A 16,118-nucleotide genomic window follows, 5' to 3' on the forward strand; every position below is an offset into this window, starting at 1 on the left:
TCATGGGTCCAATTTTGCAAGGAAGAGCAAAGGCAAATAGGAATAAAAAAAATAATGTAAATATAAGTAATCCGAAGGGACATACTTAATACTTCAGGCATTACTGTATGTCCCTTGGGAATGGCATCCCTGATAGAATAGCTTGTAAACATGAAGTTTAGGACAAATTAAGCAAACAGCCACAGATTAAACTTTAAATAAATCAACATCTATTTAAGCCCACAAGCCTACACTTGGAATACAAGTATTAGTTTCACATCAGTCTTGGTAGTCAGCAATCCTCATCTTGTTAGTGCAAGACCAGCACAGTTGACAATTTCACCCATAACCCACATATCTGCTCTTATTTCTGCAGAATTTGTAGACTTACTTAGTATGTATCACATTAAATTTTCCAGGCCCACAGAGCAGAACTGTCAGCCCATCACAAAGAAACACAACAATCAAGCTCGACCGACTGAGCACTGAAAAATGGCTGCATTCGTATCAGTGGCACTGTCATGAATACCCAAACTCACAACAGTTAGATCAAAGCAGTCTAGGAGGATTTAGGATGGGCTCCGAGTACTCAGTACAGATTATAGATAATAAGGTTAATAGTGTTCATATCAAATGGGCAACCGTTAAGTATTTCTGTAGAGTTTTGCTACATCTTTGAAAGACGCAGGCACTGTAGTTAGCCCACACACAGTAGATTGAGGTGCAGTTGTACAGGAAAATGTTGCTAATTACCTCCAAGTCGCCAAGCACTCACCCATCCTCCTTGTGTAAGGAGTGCTCATCCCCATCCTGCACCCTTGGAAAGGCCTCCTTGTCCCTCCTCTTCTCTTTCTTCTTCTCCTTCTTGGAGAGGGTACGCTTGAAGTTCTGGATCACTCCTTCCTTCTCCTGCTTTTCCGGCCCGTTGCTCTGCGCCTTCTAAACCAGTAAAAAGAGAGGAGATGGAAATGCAAAGTCTCCTCGTTAATACAAATCAGTGGGATTTGCGCACTTAGAGATATGAGGGGGACAAACCAGCTTCTTGTGGTTCAGTAAGAGTTTTACAACAGTGAAAGAAGGCTTCTGTTTGGCTGCTTAGTTTAATCTAAGGGCATATTAACAATGAGGTTTGGTGACCTACAGTAGGCCTCTCACTTAGCAAAAATATAAATTTATTAATTGTTGCTAACAAAATATTATACATCTTACCTGTTCTGAACTTCCATTTGCTATCAAGTGTGCAGGTTTGAAATAAACATGTATTTCTATTTTAAAACATATCAAGTACAATACTTGAACTTTCTTTAACCTAGCGTCGTTCCAGATCTAACTTTTTTAAATGAAAGTCCATACTTACTATTTTAAAAATGCACATTTGGGTTTCATTAGCTAATGGAAGTGCAAATCAAGAAATATAATTTTGTTGCTGAAGAGAAAGTGCCATTAAATGCACCACACATTTTCAGGATGTTCATCTCAGACACACGTAGAGAGGAAACATCCAGGAGTGAAGGCAACTTCCCGTTTAATCTGCCTGTCATGGTATTGGCACAACAATTAAGGATGCAGAGTTCCTGTTTCACTGCAAGAGAGGATCTTGTCCTGCCTAAAGAGAGTGACTATATCAACAAAGAGCTCTTTACTGCTCCCAGGGCAGAGATAAAATCATCCCGAAGGTCAAAGCACAGTCATCCATCACAAATATGAAACATGTCCAACTTCAGACGCTTATCTGTCTTGGGATTGTGGAAATCGTTCTAAAAGTAGGGCTCAGGCTTTCTACAGCAGCAGATTAATTTCTGCAGCAAAAAGCAGAACGTTTAGCTTGCAAATAATATACACATTTAAGTACCTCTTAACCAATTAAATGTATGAAATATTCCAAAATCCTATCGAATAAGTTTTACATCTTAAAACTTTATATAGGAGAGGTTCAACTGTTATTAACAAATACATTAATACATTTAAATTGGATCAAGGACACAAATATTAAGTTAAACGGTACATCAGCACCACATGAAATATAAAACATAAACTATCCCACCTTGCTGTTCCAAATGTATTTGGTCATTGTCTAATAATCTGTATGCGCCCAAACATCTGCATGCCACACTGCTATGTCCAAAATTACTGTTCTCGAGCATCTTTTTTTTTTTTTAATTTAGTAGTCGCCAATTGATTTGAACCCGTTTTTCTCCAAGTTTGAAATGGCCAATTGTATTTAGGCTCAGCTCACCGCTACCACACCCGTGCTGACTTGGGAGCGGCGAAGACGAACACACGCTGTCCTCCGAAACGTGTGCCGTCAGCCGACCGCTTGTTTTCACCCTGCAGGCCCGCCATGCAGCCAACCCAGAGCTACAGCGTCGGAGGACAACGCAGCTCTTGGCAGCTTACAGGCAAGCCCGCAGGCGCCCGACCAATCTACTGGACTTGAACCAGCGACCTCCAGGCTATAGGGCGCCTCCTGCAATGAAGCGTTGTATAAGCTATATTATAGCTCTGTGTGGAAACACACTAGTCTGTGTGACAAACATGGTCTGTCTAATTTTCCATAAGGAATGAACTTGTACCTGCTTTTGTTTTGTGTAGTAGACATCTTTCATACTGTACATGTTTCCTTTGCACGTTGTATTTTGATGTATTATTATGATTAATGTTGCATTCAATAAAAAAAAAGTCTGCAAACGAAAGCAGGTACAAGTTCATTCCTTATGGAAAATTAGATGTACAATGTTTGTCACACAGACTAGTGTGTTTCCACACAAAGGTTATATATCTTATACAACACTTAATTGGGCATTGGGTACGTTTCAGAGCACATGTGAGGGTACATGCGGAAGAAGCTTGAGAACAGTGATTTTTGACATAGCAGTGTGGCATTATGCATTATGTGTGGGTGCATACAGATTATTATACAATGACCAAATACATTCGGAACAGCAAGGTGGGATAGTTAATGTTTTATCTTTCATGTAGTGCTGATGTACCCTTTAATAATTTTAGAAGAATTTAACTTTGAAACATTCTGAGATTGTGTACTGAATTTTTAAACATAATCTCAGCATTTTCTTAATTAATAAACATGGCCATGGTCTGACAACTGCAATTCCAAAGGATTTATTTCCTTAGTATTGTCTATCGCTGTATTATCCCGTTTCAGATGAAAGTTGTGTTAATCTTGAACAGGGTAAATCTTTGTGACTGCCCTATCTGACATTCTGACTGACTAATTTTTTTGCAACTATGGTTTTGTATTTCAGTTAGCAATGTGATACTTATGCACAAATGGGCCTTCACAGTGCCCTCCATGGCAAATGTACACAGTTCACCTCTATTTATGCCAGCCCTGTATAATTATTTGAAATAAGTCATTTTATAAAGGGATTTTATCTTTAACCACTTCAACACCATGACGTACGCACGTACGTCAAATGAAAACCCACTTACAGTACCATGCTGTACATGTGTACGTCAAGTTTCCCATTCTATTCTATGAGCGGTTTCTAAGGCAGTGCTAGTACTGTGGAATGTGCAATGAAAGTCGGGGGAGGGTCAGGTGACATTTGTAGCCATTCAACTATTACAAGTGTATGTATGTATGTATGTATGTATGTATGTATGTATATAACGTGTGTGTTTTATATTATTATTAGTTTTACTTGTTTAGTTGTAGTTTATATAGTTTTTAGCGAAAACTAAACATGGCAACGGACGTGGAGAGCGACAACAGGAGTGATGAAGATTTCGAAGTTGGTTCGGAGGATTTCGATACCAGCGACAGTGATGCTGACTTATCACTCAGCAATGAGGATGTGGAGCCAAGAACAGCAGGGGACTGGGTGTTTATTACTGATCCCTACCATGATGCCAGTCCTCTATCATTTGATTTTGCACCTGTTTACAGACATGTGCACCCCACCGTGGAACTTGAGAGTTTCCGTTCTCCATTGGAGTGCTTTTTGGATTTTGTTCCCGAAAAGCTAATCACTTACCTTTGTGACTGTACAAACAAAAGAGGATGCAGCTACTTTACAGGTAAGCCAGCTGCAATCGGGAAGCTGTTTGGTTTGAAATGGCAGTGCTGTGACGAAATACTATCAAAACACAGTACTGGGTACAAGGCAAAAAAGCAGGCATCTGCGGCAGCCAGATCCATCACAATGCCTGCGCAAAGTAGCCCTGTACACGCATTTGTGACTATCCTCCCAACACAAGGGAAGCAGAGACCGCAAAAAAGGTGCAGGGTCTGCTACAAAAATGAAAACAAAAGAAAGGACACAAGAAAAATGTGCAGTGGTTGCGAAGGTTGTATTGAACATTTCAATAAATGGCACAGGGCAAGTTGATCATGGCACACGTTTTGATGTTGTTTGCTTTTTATTTGATAATTACTCTTTACTGATTATTATTTTTATTAGCAATATTTTTGTTTTCATTGTTCAAACAAAAAATAAAAAAATCGTGTTTTTATCTCTATATTGAACATAGGTATGTAGTACACAGGAGCATAAAGGGTTAATGAAAAACACAGTTTAGGTCGTTTATTTGTGTTTCATTCATCTTATGTTAACATTCTATAGTAATTACAGGTTTGAAAACATTATTATTATTATTATTATTTTCAAAATATGGTACCTGGGAAGGGGTTTCATTTTCACATCTGGAGTTGAAGTGGTTAAGGCAACTTGTGTCAGCATTCGGCTCAGCCCACACACTGCTACATTCAATCCGTTATGCTATTTAAAAGCAGGCACAGTAATTTGCAGCAGGCAAAGAACATTACCTTGGGGAGTATGTCATTCTCGTTCTTCAGTACAAATCTGCCTTCCCTGTCGTCTTTGTTCCAGTTCAGCTGCACTACCAGAGGTTTCTCATCCAGATCCAGCCGTCGTTCTTCTACAATTACAGGGATGAAACAAATTAACCAAACAATAAAACGGCTACAGAAGTTTATTCCAGCAAGTTCGCCCATTTGTTCCATTCCAGAAGATAAATGTCCACACGAGTTATTTATTTAAAGCCTGCTGTTTCTTGTGTCACTATTTCCTTGCCATGAAAGTAACTTCTACATCACGGATAAAAAACGGATTAAAAAAAAAAAATTTGCATACATATTTCCAACTACGGCCCAAATACCCTTTTACTTACCTACTACCTACTTTGATCACCACAGAACCTTTCGCATTTAAATACAGCGATACAGTCTAGTGTTTTTTTTTTGACGACTAAATTGCATTTCTTTCCATTTTATACTCACCCCCACTGACGTGCACTTCGTAAAGGGAATATCTGGGAGACGAGAGCATCCTCATGTCAGGGCGGAACTTCTCAGCGAGCGTCTCAATCACGTCCTGCGTGGTGGCTGTGCTCGACACCCGGATACATTTAGTGGCAAAGTTTCCTGCAACTCTGTCTTGAAAGTAAAATCGCATCACCCCATGGAACTCCAGGTCCTGTCAGCAAAAAACAAATACAAAATGTAAAACAAAATTCACACATACAGTACACTACCCAGTTGACTCAGGACACATGTAGACTACATCATGTAATTTCAGACAAACAGTTTATAACAATAGTTTAGTTAATCAGGTATCAGTAAATGTGTAAATGTGTGGCATTCCCATTTTGTGGAATAGCTTCTTGTAACAAATGCCTTCTCACAGTTTCATCACATTAGCCAGATAAACGCAAGGAATCCCCTCTGACAGAACTTAAGATAAAAAGCACCTCACTGGGTGTTAAAATAAAACACAGTACCAAACGACTATTGAATACCAGGATGAACGTAATGTAAATATCCTCAAACATTTCTTTTTATAACCTTCTGCTGGATATAAATACACAAGTAGATGACATAAAGGAGAAAAGGAACTCAAACGATCAGCATTAAGAAGTGGTATGACACTGAAGTCCGTCAGCAAAAGTTAAAATAGGACTGGTCTCGATCAAACAGACTAAACCAGAGCCATTCAGAACCCTAATGAAGGATCTTACAGACCCAGACTTGACTTTCTATAGTCTGTCTGGATAAAGTCTGTTCAGGTCCTTTCAGCTTTTGCAACAGCCTGGTCTTGGGTGGTCTGAAGATGATGTGCAGTCTGGGTCAGTAGAACAGTAGTCTACATGAGGTGCTGTTCTCCAGGGAACCTTTGTGTGGTTTCTCATTGATTGTTTCTTTTTAAAACGAACGATTTCAGATACAATGCTGGGCAGACTATAAGAGCGAGACATCACCAGCAAACAAAGCACAAATCTTGCCTGTCAACATTGTAAATCTTGAGAGTGTAGAGAAAATGCCATCTTTTTTCAGAAAAGGTTAGCCTGCAGCCCTAACAGTGGTATTTGAAGAAAACAAGCGTGTTAGTAACATCTGGTGTGCAGTACATTCCCCATCAAATACAAAATTAGAGCTAACATGGTGAAAAAAGAAGGTTGGCAACATCTGTACGTACATGACAAAATGTAGTGTGACATGTGGATGGACAGGTACCTTTTTATAACCCTCTGATTCTCATACTCCCTAACTTGTGATCACCAAAATCCTAAAAGTTTCATCTGAATTAGATAAGCAGTCCTATACACATCTGCAAAGTGTGACATATAAAAAACAAATAATAAACAGGATGGGGAATCCATACGGTATGAATAATCTCACATGACCTGCAAATTAACTTTGTGAATACCTGAACAGGGTTAAACCTGTGTGAATAACGTGGAGACAAAGAAACTAAATTGCCCTGTAGTGTAAAATCTTTCCTGAGAAACATGATACTGTTTGCAGGGCGTCCTACACTTTATGCTTGATTTTATACTACTGTATGTTTACCAAGCTGATCATCATCTGATATAGTGCACCTTTTCACGCAAACAAATACATCTTGGGTTGCTTCCAAAACATTATTACTGATGACACTGCCATGTAAAATGTAATCAAATACAGGCTAACTTCCTTGTGTACAAGGTCACAGAAACAAGCTCCATATCTGCCATGAACCATTAGACTGAGTAAACTACACTGCAAAAAACAAATTCGCTGTGGCATTACAATCCTACTTCTAGCCATTAGTGTGTGTAGATGCGTGGCTGCCTCTTGCAGTGTTTTACCTCCTGGAAACCTTTAGGAAAGGACTTCAATGAATCCTCACAGGAACAATGTTAGGACTTGTGGACTATCTTGGCTCTTCAACCAGGCTTCAAGAAACGGGTCAACAGTTTTGCCAATTTTAAAAAACATGCTTAAAAAAAAAAAAAAAGGAAAACCATTTGCTGGAATGTCCCTGTTATAACAGGGACAGAAATATGACTCCCACTGCATAGCTATTTAAGCCATTCCAACTTTAATTATGGACATATAATTGCAGTAGCTGATAAAGCTCATACCTGCAGTATAATGGATAAAATTGCTATGAATCTTTCGCATTTATATTGCCATGTACTATAGGTCTGTATACAGATGAAACACTGAATTCAGTAACATTTGAGTTCACTTGGCATGGAATGGCCCAAGGCTGCACTGTATCCATAATAGTGTTCCGCAGTATATCCGTACCTGCGGTCTATCATGATACCAAAATCCTACGATACCTAATATCTGGGTACAATAAAAATATCGAAGTATCACGGTTTTTCGATACCGTGTTATTTATTTATTTATTTCTATTTTTTGTTAGCTTTTAAAACAAAACTGTAATTGTGTGCTTTAAAAACAACATAAACTAAACTTACTCATTTCCACTTAGGGGAAGTGACCAACTACCCTGCGCACTCTGGGGAAATGTAATTACTGCAGCAGTCATGGCGAATGCCAGAGAAAACTGATGTGGAACTATTTTGGATTTCAGCCAAATAACAGCAATCTGGTTAAAGGCGGACAGTCGAAATGTCGAAACAGTTTCAAAGAAGTAAAAAACAAAAGGAGGAAATGCCACCAGTTTATTGAAACATCTTTCAGGTCGCCACCCCGATCTCTTTGCCGAAGCTTACTTTGACTGTAGTTTCTTCCATTCTTTTAGTTTAGTGCATATTACTTATAAAAAAGTCACAGCAAACATAACACATAAAACAGGAATGCGCTAGAAGCTGATCACAAGGGAGTTCATTGATGCTTGTTTATTTCGTCATTACAGTGCATTTACTAGAAAGAGCAAAAATATAAATTTGCTGACATGGGTCATTAACTCTACCGCTGTTTTTATATTATTTGGATTTTGTGTTAATCCGTATTTTATGTGCATGTAATGTGATAGCTGTGAAAATCCTGTGTTTTTAATTGTACGCATGAGCGGTGGAAAGCTCAGAATGAATACAGATTTCATTGCCATCATACCAGTTTCCCTAACAGGATCAATGTGACGCTTCACCTGCAGAGGAAAGCACAAGACCTAAAGCTTCAGAGTCACTATGTAAAAGTCCGCCAATACAGATGGCTACAAGTTCAGCATGAAAGCAATAAAAAGTACTTCGTTTATTATAGTAGCCAGAGTGGTAGTCTTTTGTCTATTTTACTTTCTTTGCAAGATTTTTAACAACCAAACGAGCATGATGGGCCAAACGGCCTCCTCCTGCTAGTAAAATGTCTCATTATGTTCTTATTTAAGGTGCACTGGGGTGTTATTTTGATGGAGACATTTGGTTTGAATACACTTAAACGTATTTCAAGCCAAATACATAAGAGGAAGGCATCTACAATAGTGGCCCGTTTCTTTTAGAAATGTGGCATTAAATATAATGCTTAAACTTTGAATGTTTCACTATTGAATTGCGTATGTTAGCAGCGTTTTAGTAAAGCAGTTCTTTGCCAGAAATACGTTTTTTTTACCCGCTCAACTCATTTTATTAAATTATTTGGAAGTGGTGATTTACAAAATATCTAACACTATAAAATTGTAAAATGAACGCATAGTGTTTAAAATTAAGGAATACAACATTTGTGTGTATTCCCTGATGTAACACATTACTGTGTTATTTAAAAAGAAATGTTTTACAGTGTACATGAATCAGACTAGTCTAGTTTAGCATTATACTGCGTTTACTTGTTTTACTTTCTAAAAGATTTGAGCAGTGTAGATTTATGGAGGTGTGTGACAGAGCGAATTAATCCTAGTCAACACTCTCCCTCCCGACCTGTGAGGGCGCTGTGTAGCAGGAACAGTGTGCCCCGGACTGGAAGGTTTGGCAGTTCATTCCAGGGTCAGTCGGAAGCCGGCTATCCAGGAAGAGGGTGGAGTCACAATGCCAGAAGTCATCGCCCCAATGCAGTACGTGAAGTGTCAGGTATGGATTGGAGGAGACATGATTGAACTAGCTAAATCACAGGGGGGAGTGACTGAAGGTATAATAGGGGATGTGGTTCTATTTTTTTCTTGTTCCTTTGATGTGGTTACCGAAAGGACGCATATAGGAGACAGAAATAATTTATTATTGTGTTTCGTGTTTTGTTTGTTTTGTTGTTCTAACTGTTTTGTCATTTCATTGTTAGACGGCTAAACAGTAACCGGGAGCTGTCGCTACAAGCCAGCACCAAACCCGGACTACACTGCACTACTGTTTCACGAACTGTTGTCTTTCACCACACCTGCACAAGAGCACTCACTATCTGGAGAAGTGACCGTGTCTGTGTTGTGTGTTAGTTATTAGTGTCTTATTGTTTCAGCAATGAAACCCTTGTTTTGCACGAGGCGATACACATTCCTGTGTAGCACCCGTGCTTATTATTTAAGTGTTGCTGACACGCAACCCAGCCAAATAAAAGAGCGGTTTTATTGAACTTTCACTGTCTTGTGTGTGTTATTCTTGAGCACTGCAAGCCACTTGTCACAAGGTGTTATGTTGTATATGGCTTTTTAAGAACATAAGAAATGTTACAAACAAGAGGAGGTCCATTTGGCCCGTCTTGCTCATTTGGTTGTTTATTGATTCAAGCAAGAACCTCATATAAATCAGCTTCCACAACAGTGTTTAAATTTTTTATTTTCAGCACAAAAACCCAACACACACAGAACTTTTGTTTTTTCAATACCGTGCGTTGCACAGTGTTTTTAATTAACAACAACAAAAATAAATAAAACAAAATAAACAGCTAGCTCCTTCAGAGCGCTAACTAAACATTTGTCAGGAACCTACTCTAATAAACCGGACAGCTAAGCTGTTTACCAGCTGAAAAACACACAGTTCTACACACACAGAAAAAGAACACACAGTACCTTCTTCGTTGATACGACTGATAACACACACACAGTTGTATATATAGTAAGCATTCCACCATGCTGTAGCATTATTAACTGTGTATTCGCCTCTTATGCACTCTGCACTTGCAACAAAAGGAATTTGGCAGCCATTTAACATGTAATGGCCATAAGATCCAAAGTATCGAATATCACGATACTGTGCATGGTATCATATCGATACTCCCTGAATGAGGTATCGCAGAACACTTATCCATAACCACCAACACAACAGTTCAAAGAGCAGATCTCCTCCTAGATTCAGAATTACTGTACTGTAGTAGATCCCCAATGGTATAAAATGTAAGTTGTGAAAAAGGGAAACAAATATCTGTATATTGTTTGCCTGTAGAGGAGTGCAGTACATCTTACTGTGGAATGAAAATGATATACGTCAGAAAAGTCCTACTGTCCTACCCATTTCCTAAAACTGTTTTCTGAGAAACTACATTCCCATTGTCTACTGTATCTTTCCTTAATTAGTAATAAAGTAGACAGATAATCCCATGAAACATGTAAGACTGTTTACAGTATGTATACTGTGCTGCAAATGCTTCTTATTATGTGTTGTTTATATCTAGTATCTTACCTTTCCTCAGTTGTAGGTTCCCTTAAAAACACCACTGCCAAGTGACAGCACACTTAGCAGACTAATTACATTTACATTTTAATTTATGAATACACAGCGGTACGCTACATTCATGGGATTTGAATGAATGCAAGCAAGAAAGATTTCTAAACGAGATCCAATAAATAAAAATACTGTATTCATACAGCAGAAGCCATTTCAGAATGGTGCGAATATTTTCTTCACCTCAGCTAGAGTGCTTCAATGTGACTGTGTTCCCAAACAAACATTTCCTGTACTTGTTCTCTCTTCAACCCTTCAAGCCCAGCTTACGTCACAGTGCGTTATTTGCATATGGATGCTAGTTGTGTCTCTTCCTACTGTAAACCAGAGTAACTGGGGTGTGGCAAAGTGCCCCGCCCCTGTGTGCATTTGTGTGTTCTGTGTTGTGTATATGCGTGCGTATGTTAATGTTGGTGTATAGATTGGTACACGGGATATAAACGGGTCTGTGTTTCACGTGTATTTAAAAGGTGTATATTTGTATTTAGGCACGGGATTGCACATCACGCACGTGCATTTAAAATATAATATGTGAACACGGGGTTTCACGTAATTAATTCACGTGCTGGGATTCAAGTGAATAATTAATTAGTAATTGAATCCCAGCACAACAGTATAAATAGGCACATTTTTAGTCAGTTAGGGGTTAGGTGTTCGGTGAGTGGAGAACGGGAGAGAGAGAAGGAGAAACGTAAAATAAGAACGTAAATATATTAGTGTTATCTGCTCACCGTGTTTTGTTCGTCTGTTTATTTTGGCTACAAGTGCCGTGTCCTGTGTTTTGTTGTTTCAAACCTTTTATTTTCTGTCTGTTATTAAATGCTGAGCCCAATCACGCGCTCAGCTTTACCAAAACCCCATCTCTCTGTTTATTTACTTCCTGCTTCTGGTCTGACGCCACCCACTCCGGCCGTCTTTGTGACACGTGGTGTCATCGTGGGATAACAGCGCCTCCAAGCGTCAGACCAGGAGAGGGGGTTTTGTGTTTAAAAAAAAAAAAAAAACACACCACAGGACTGGTTTCAAAAAAAAAAAAAAAGTGAAAATGGAAGGCTGGAGAGACGGCTGCCGGGACCTGGAGGACCTCCTCGGGGGCCTCGAGGACCAAGGCTGGTGCATGGCCTGTGGAGTCTACGGACACACGGTGGCGATCTGCCCCTTCCAAGGTGAGGAGGAGGAGGAACCGGATAAAGAGGTGAAGGACAGGGAGGAGGAGTGCCGCCTAAGGGCCAGGCATCCACGGCGATGTAACAAGCCATCGCCGGGGTGCCTCCTCTGCGACCAGGATCACCTGTTCGCCCACTGTCCCTTCCGCAGCTATGGGGAGGAGCCTGAGCGTCCACAGACCAAGCGGGAGGAGCCTGAGCGTCCACAGCCCAAATGGGAGGAGCCTGAACGTCCTACGCCTGAGTGGGAGGAGCCCGAACGTCCTACGCCTGAGTGGGAGGAGCCCGAACGTCCTACGCCTGAGTGGGAGGAGCCCGAACGTCCTACGCCTGAGTGGGAGGAGCCCGAACGTCCTACGCCTGAGTGGGAGGAGCCCGAACGTCCTACGCCTGAGTGGGGGGAGCCCGAACGTCCACAGCCCAAGAGGGGGGAGTCGGTGCGTCCACAGCCCAAAAGGGAGGAGTCGGTGCGTCCACAGCCCAAAAGGGAGGAGTCGGTGCGTCCACAGCCCAAAAGGGAGGAGTCGGTGCGTCCACAGCCCAAAGGGAGGCAAGTCGGGGCTTCCACAGCCCTGGGACCCAAGCCACCAGCAGAGGGAAAATGCCTGCTGGTTCAGCCCCAAGGGCCGGAAGGGGAGGAGTTACAGGCCCAACCCCCTGGAAATTTTTGGGGGGGAGAGGGGCAGGAGGCTGGTGTCCCCCAGCAGCCTCTATTCATGCTGCTGAAGGCAGCACGGCGCGCACCAGCCCAGCCGCCACAGCGGAGGGAGCCAGCGCCGCCAGGAGCAGAGGAGCTGCCTCTGCCTCCGCCACCTCCACCGCTTCCTCCACTAGGAGCAGAGGAGCAGGAGCTGCCTCTGCCTCCACCACCGCCAGGAGCAGAGGAGCAGGAGCTGCCTCTGCCTCCACCACTTCCAGGAGCAGAGGAGCAGGAGCTGCCTCTGCCTCCACCACCTCCAGGAGCAGAGGAGCAGGAGCTGCCTCTGCCTCCACCACCTCCAGGAGCAGAGGAGCAGGAGCTGCCTCTGCCTCCACCACCTCCAGGAGCAGAGGAGCTGGAGCTGCCTCTGCCTCCACCACCGCCAGGAGCAGAGGAGCTGGAGCTGCCTCTGCCTCCACCACCTCCAGGAGCAGAGGAGCTGGAGCTGCCTCTGCCTCCACCACCGCCAGGAGCAGAGGAGCTGGAGCTGCCTCTGCCTCCGCCACCGCCCGGAGCAGAGGAGCAGGAGCTGCCTCTGCTGCCCGTACCTCCGCAGGGAGTACGGTGGCCGGAGCCCCAGAAAGGGGAGCTGCCGGCCACGAAGAAGGGGGACGAGGTCTGGAGACCACTTTCCCCAGCAGCAGTTTCGCTGCAGGAGTTCTTGTGGCCGGAGCCCCACAGGAGGGAGCTGCCGGCTACGAAGAAGGGGGAGGTCGGGGGACCACCTGCCCCCGCAGCTTTTTCGCTGCAGGATGGGACCAACAGGCTGTCAGCCGTGCCACTACCGGCAGGGGTGCTGACAGCATTGCCAGCCAAGGGCCCACTGAAGCCTCCCTTCCCAGCCCGAGACTTTGTTCTGGACTGCTGGGTTTTTAAGGGGGGAGGTGGCCGTTGAGGCCATGTGTGCTGCGCACAAGGGGGGGTATATGTGGCAAAGTGCCCCGCCCCTGTGTGCATTTGTGTGTTCTGTGTTGTGTATATGCGTGCGTATGTTAATGTTGGTGTATAGATTGGTACACGGGATATAAACGGGTCTGTGTTTCACGTGTATTTAAAAGGTGTATATTTGTATTTAGGCACGGGATTGCACATCACGCACGTGCATTTAAAATATAATATGTGAACACGGGGTTTCACGTAATTAATTCACGTGCTGGGATTCAAGTGAATAATTAATTAGTAATTGAATCCCAGCACAACAGTATAAATAGGCACATTTTTAGTCAGTTAGGGGTTAGGTGTTCGGTGAGTGGAGAACGGGAGAGAGAGAAGGAGAAACGTAAAATAAGAACGTAAATATATTAGTGTTATCTGCTCACCGTGTTTTGTTCGTCTGTTTATTTTGGCTACAAGTGCCGTGTCCTGTGTTTTGTTGTTTCAAACCTTTTATTTTCTGTCTGTTATTAAATGCTGAGCCCAATCACGCGCTCAGCTTTACCAAAACCCCATCTCTCTGTTTATTTACTTCCTGCTTCTGGTCTGACGCCACCCACTCCGGCCGTCTTTGTGACATGGGGCAAGACAGAATTCTCTCAGTGCCTACTGTACCCCAATCAAGCTGATATGCTGCTGATGAAAAGGATTTCAAACTGATTTGAAATAGAACCCAGTGAGAAGAGGAAGCCAAACATCAAATTACTTTCTAAAAACATTAAACGCTGAAAGACTTGTAAATGGGGTTATTTTACAGTGCATAGGAAGTAGTGGTTGCACACCCAACCACCAATATCCCCCAACTCATAACATGAAACATCACACTGCCTCATGTGGATATGCTCACTGCAAATGCTGGATCAGGGCTTTGTTTGGAAAGAACAATGGGTGTTATTGGGAACTGCAGCTCATTTCCTGAAACAGCCACCCAACCTGCATCCTGCAAATCAAAAAAGAAACAAACAAAAAAAGCTAAGCAGCCAACTCTGAAGCCAGCTGTCAGTGGTGATGTCACAATGAGTGGAGATGGGCTTTGACAGCACCTCTGCTCACAGCCTGGGGTCCCTGGGCAGCCACGCTTCTATTCAGTGGCCTATTTAACAAAAGAAAATGAGGACTACCAATCTGCAACTGCTGACGCAAGCAACAATAATGCAAGCTATCTAAACAGCAGCCTGCTTTTATAACTGAGTCAGTCCACGTTTCACTGGCCACACAATTATCACTGCTTTAAGGACATCCCTTTTGTTCTCTGCAGTATTAATCAATTAACTATTCTTTACCGAGTAAAGGTACAAGTATACGCTGGAACAGGTATGAACTGTGCAGTCTTTTCTGGCAGAAATTGTATTTCATATCCTTTCAAGGGGGTTATGTATGAACACAGTATTGCTTATTTTACAAGTTCAGGATTTATTACAAGATATGCTCTACTGTAATTGCTACAATGAAGCTGTTACTGTAGATCAAAGGAATTCCTTTGTTACAGCTGTGTTTTGTTTGCTCAGTAGTTGCTATAGTTGTAACTTTTCTTCATAGAGAAGAGAAGGAGATTTGGATCTCACCACCTAATAAAAACCAGTCACCACTTGATATTTTCTACAGCAGGGAATTAAACATTTATTGTCTGATGATCAATAAAACACTAAAGTAAATGCAATAAAGTTGCATACTATAACCGAGTATGCATACTATTTACAGCATACAGGGCTGCAAGTACTTTACCTACAATATGACTTCCTGTATATTTAAAAGGTATAGTGGATTTATTTTATTTTATTTTAATGCTACTTTTAGTGCAAGGTTAAATCATCTGGCTTATAGGCTACACATTCATAAAATCACCAGATTCACTTTAACGCCTTGTATAAACACGGCAGAAAGGCATACAGTACATTATTAATCATTACATACAGCACTATGCAGATAGCCACCTGCTGGACAACAGCAGTTGTGAAAGCTACCCTCCCAGTTCAGTAGTGCCCTCCAGTTATACAGTAGGTAGGTAGGTAGGTAGGCATCCAGCCGTCCCTCACTCCCCACCACCCCCATATCGGTGCTCACATGTCACACAGATTTAAGACCAGAATGTTCTTACAAGGCACCCAAGTGGACTGAGGAATGCTTTGAAGTACAATGTGCCCAATCTATCAGAGGCTTTGAGATGCACAAGGAGGATGAATTCCCCATGGACAAGGTGGCTGTTATCTGCTTAAGATAAGCACAGACTACACAGTGCTGACCTCTGAACCCTGCTGCTGTAAATACACATGACACACCACCACCCCCACCCCATCCCTCAGCTGTCTCAGTCATTGTAGAGGGGCACAAAAAAAAGAGGTGTGGGAGAGACGAGAAGAGATAATGTTATTCCAGATTACAATGACAGTTCCGCTTGACAGACAAGTGCAGTCCTTTTTAAAAGACATTTACACCACTCTTGAAGTCCCTCTGCCTTACAATGGCTCTTAGGTAAGACAGTG

At 42.2% G+C, this 16,118-nt stretch overlaps 1 protein-coding gene across 20 annotated transcripts in view; it reads right to left on the minus strand.

Moving 5' to 3' along the window:
- Positions 1–16,118, minus strand: part of LOC117411391 (afadin-like) — a 130,856-nt gene that overhangs the window by 66,713 nt on the left and 48,025 nt on the right. For all 20 annotated transcript variants that reach the window (XM_059025262.1, XM_034018843.3, XM_059025261.1 and 17 more), the window contains exons 2-4: positions 5,240–5,435; positions 4,766–4,878; positions 755–918 (exon numbers count right to left, since the gene is read on the minus strand). In XM_059025262.1, coding sequence (XP_058881245.1) covers positions 755–918; positions 4,766–4,878; positions 5,240–5,435 — 473 coding nt within the window. The remainder of the gene's footprint in view (positions 1–754; positions 919–4,765; positions 4,879–5,239; positions 5,436–16,118) is intronic.

This window comes from Acipenser ruthenus, chromosome 6 (assembly GCF_902713425.1).
Source record: "Acipenser ruthenus chromosome 6, fAciRut3.2 maternal haplotype, whole genome shotgun sequence".
NCBI classification, from domain to species: Eukaryota; Metazoa; Chordata; class Actinopteri; order Acipenseriformes; family Acipenseridae; genus Acipenser; species Acipenser ruthenus.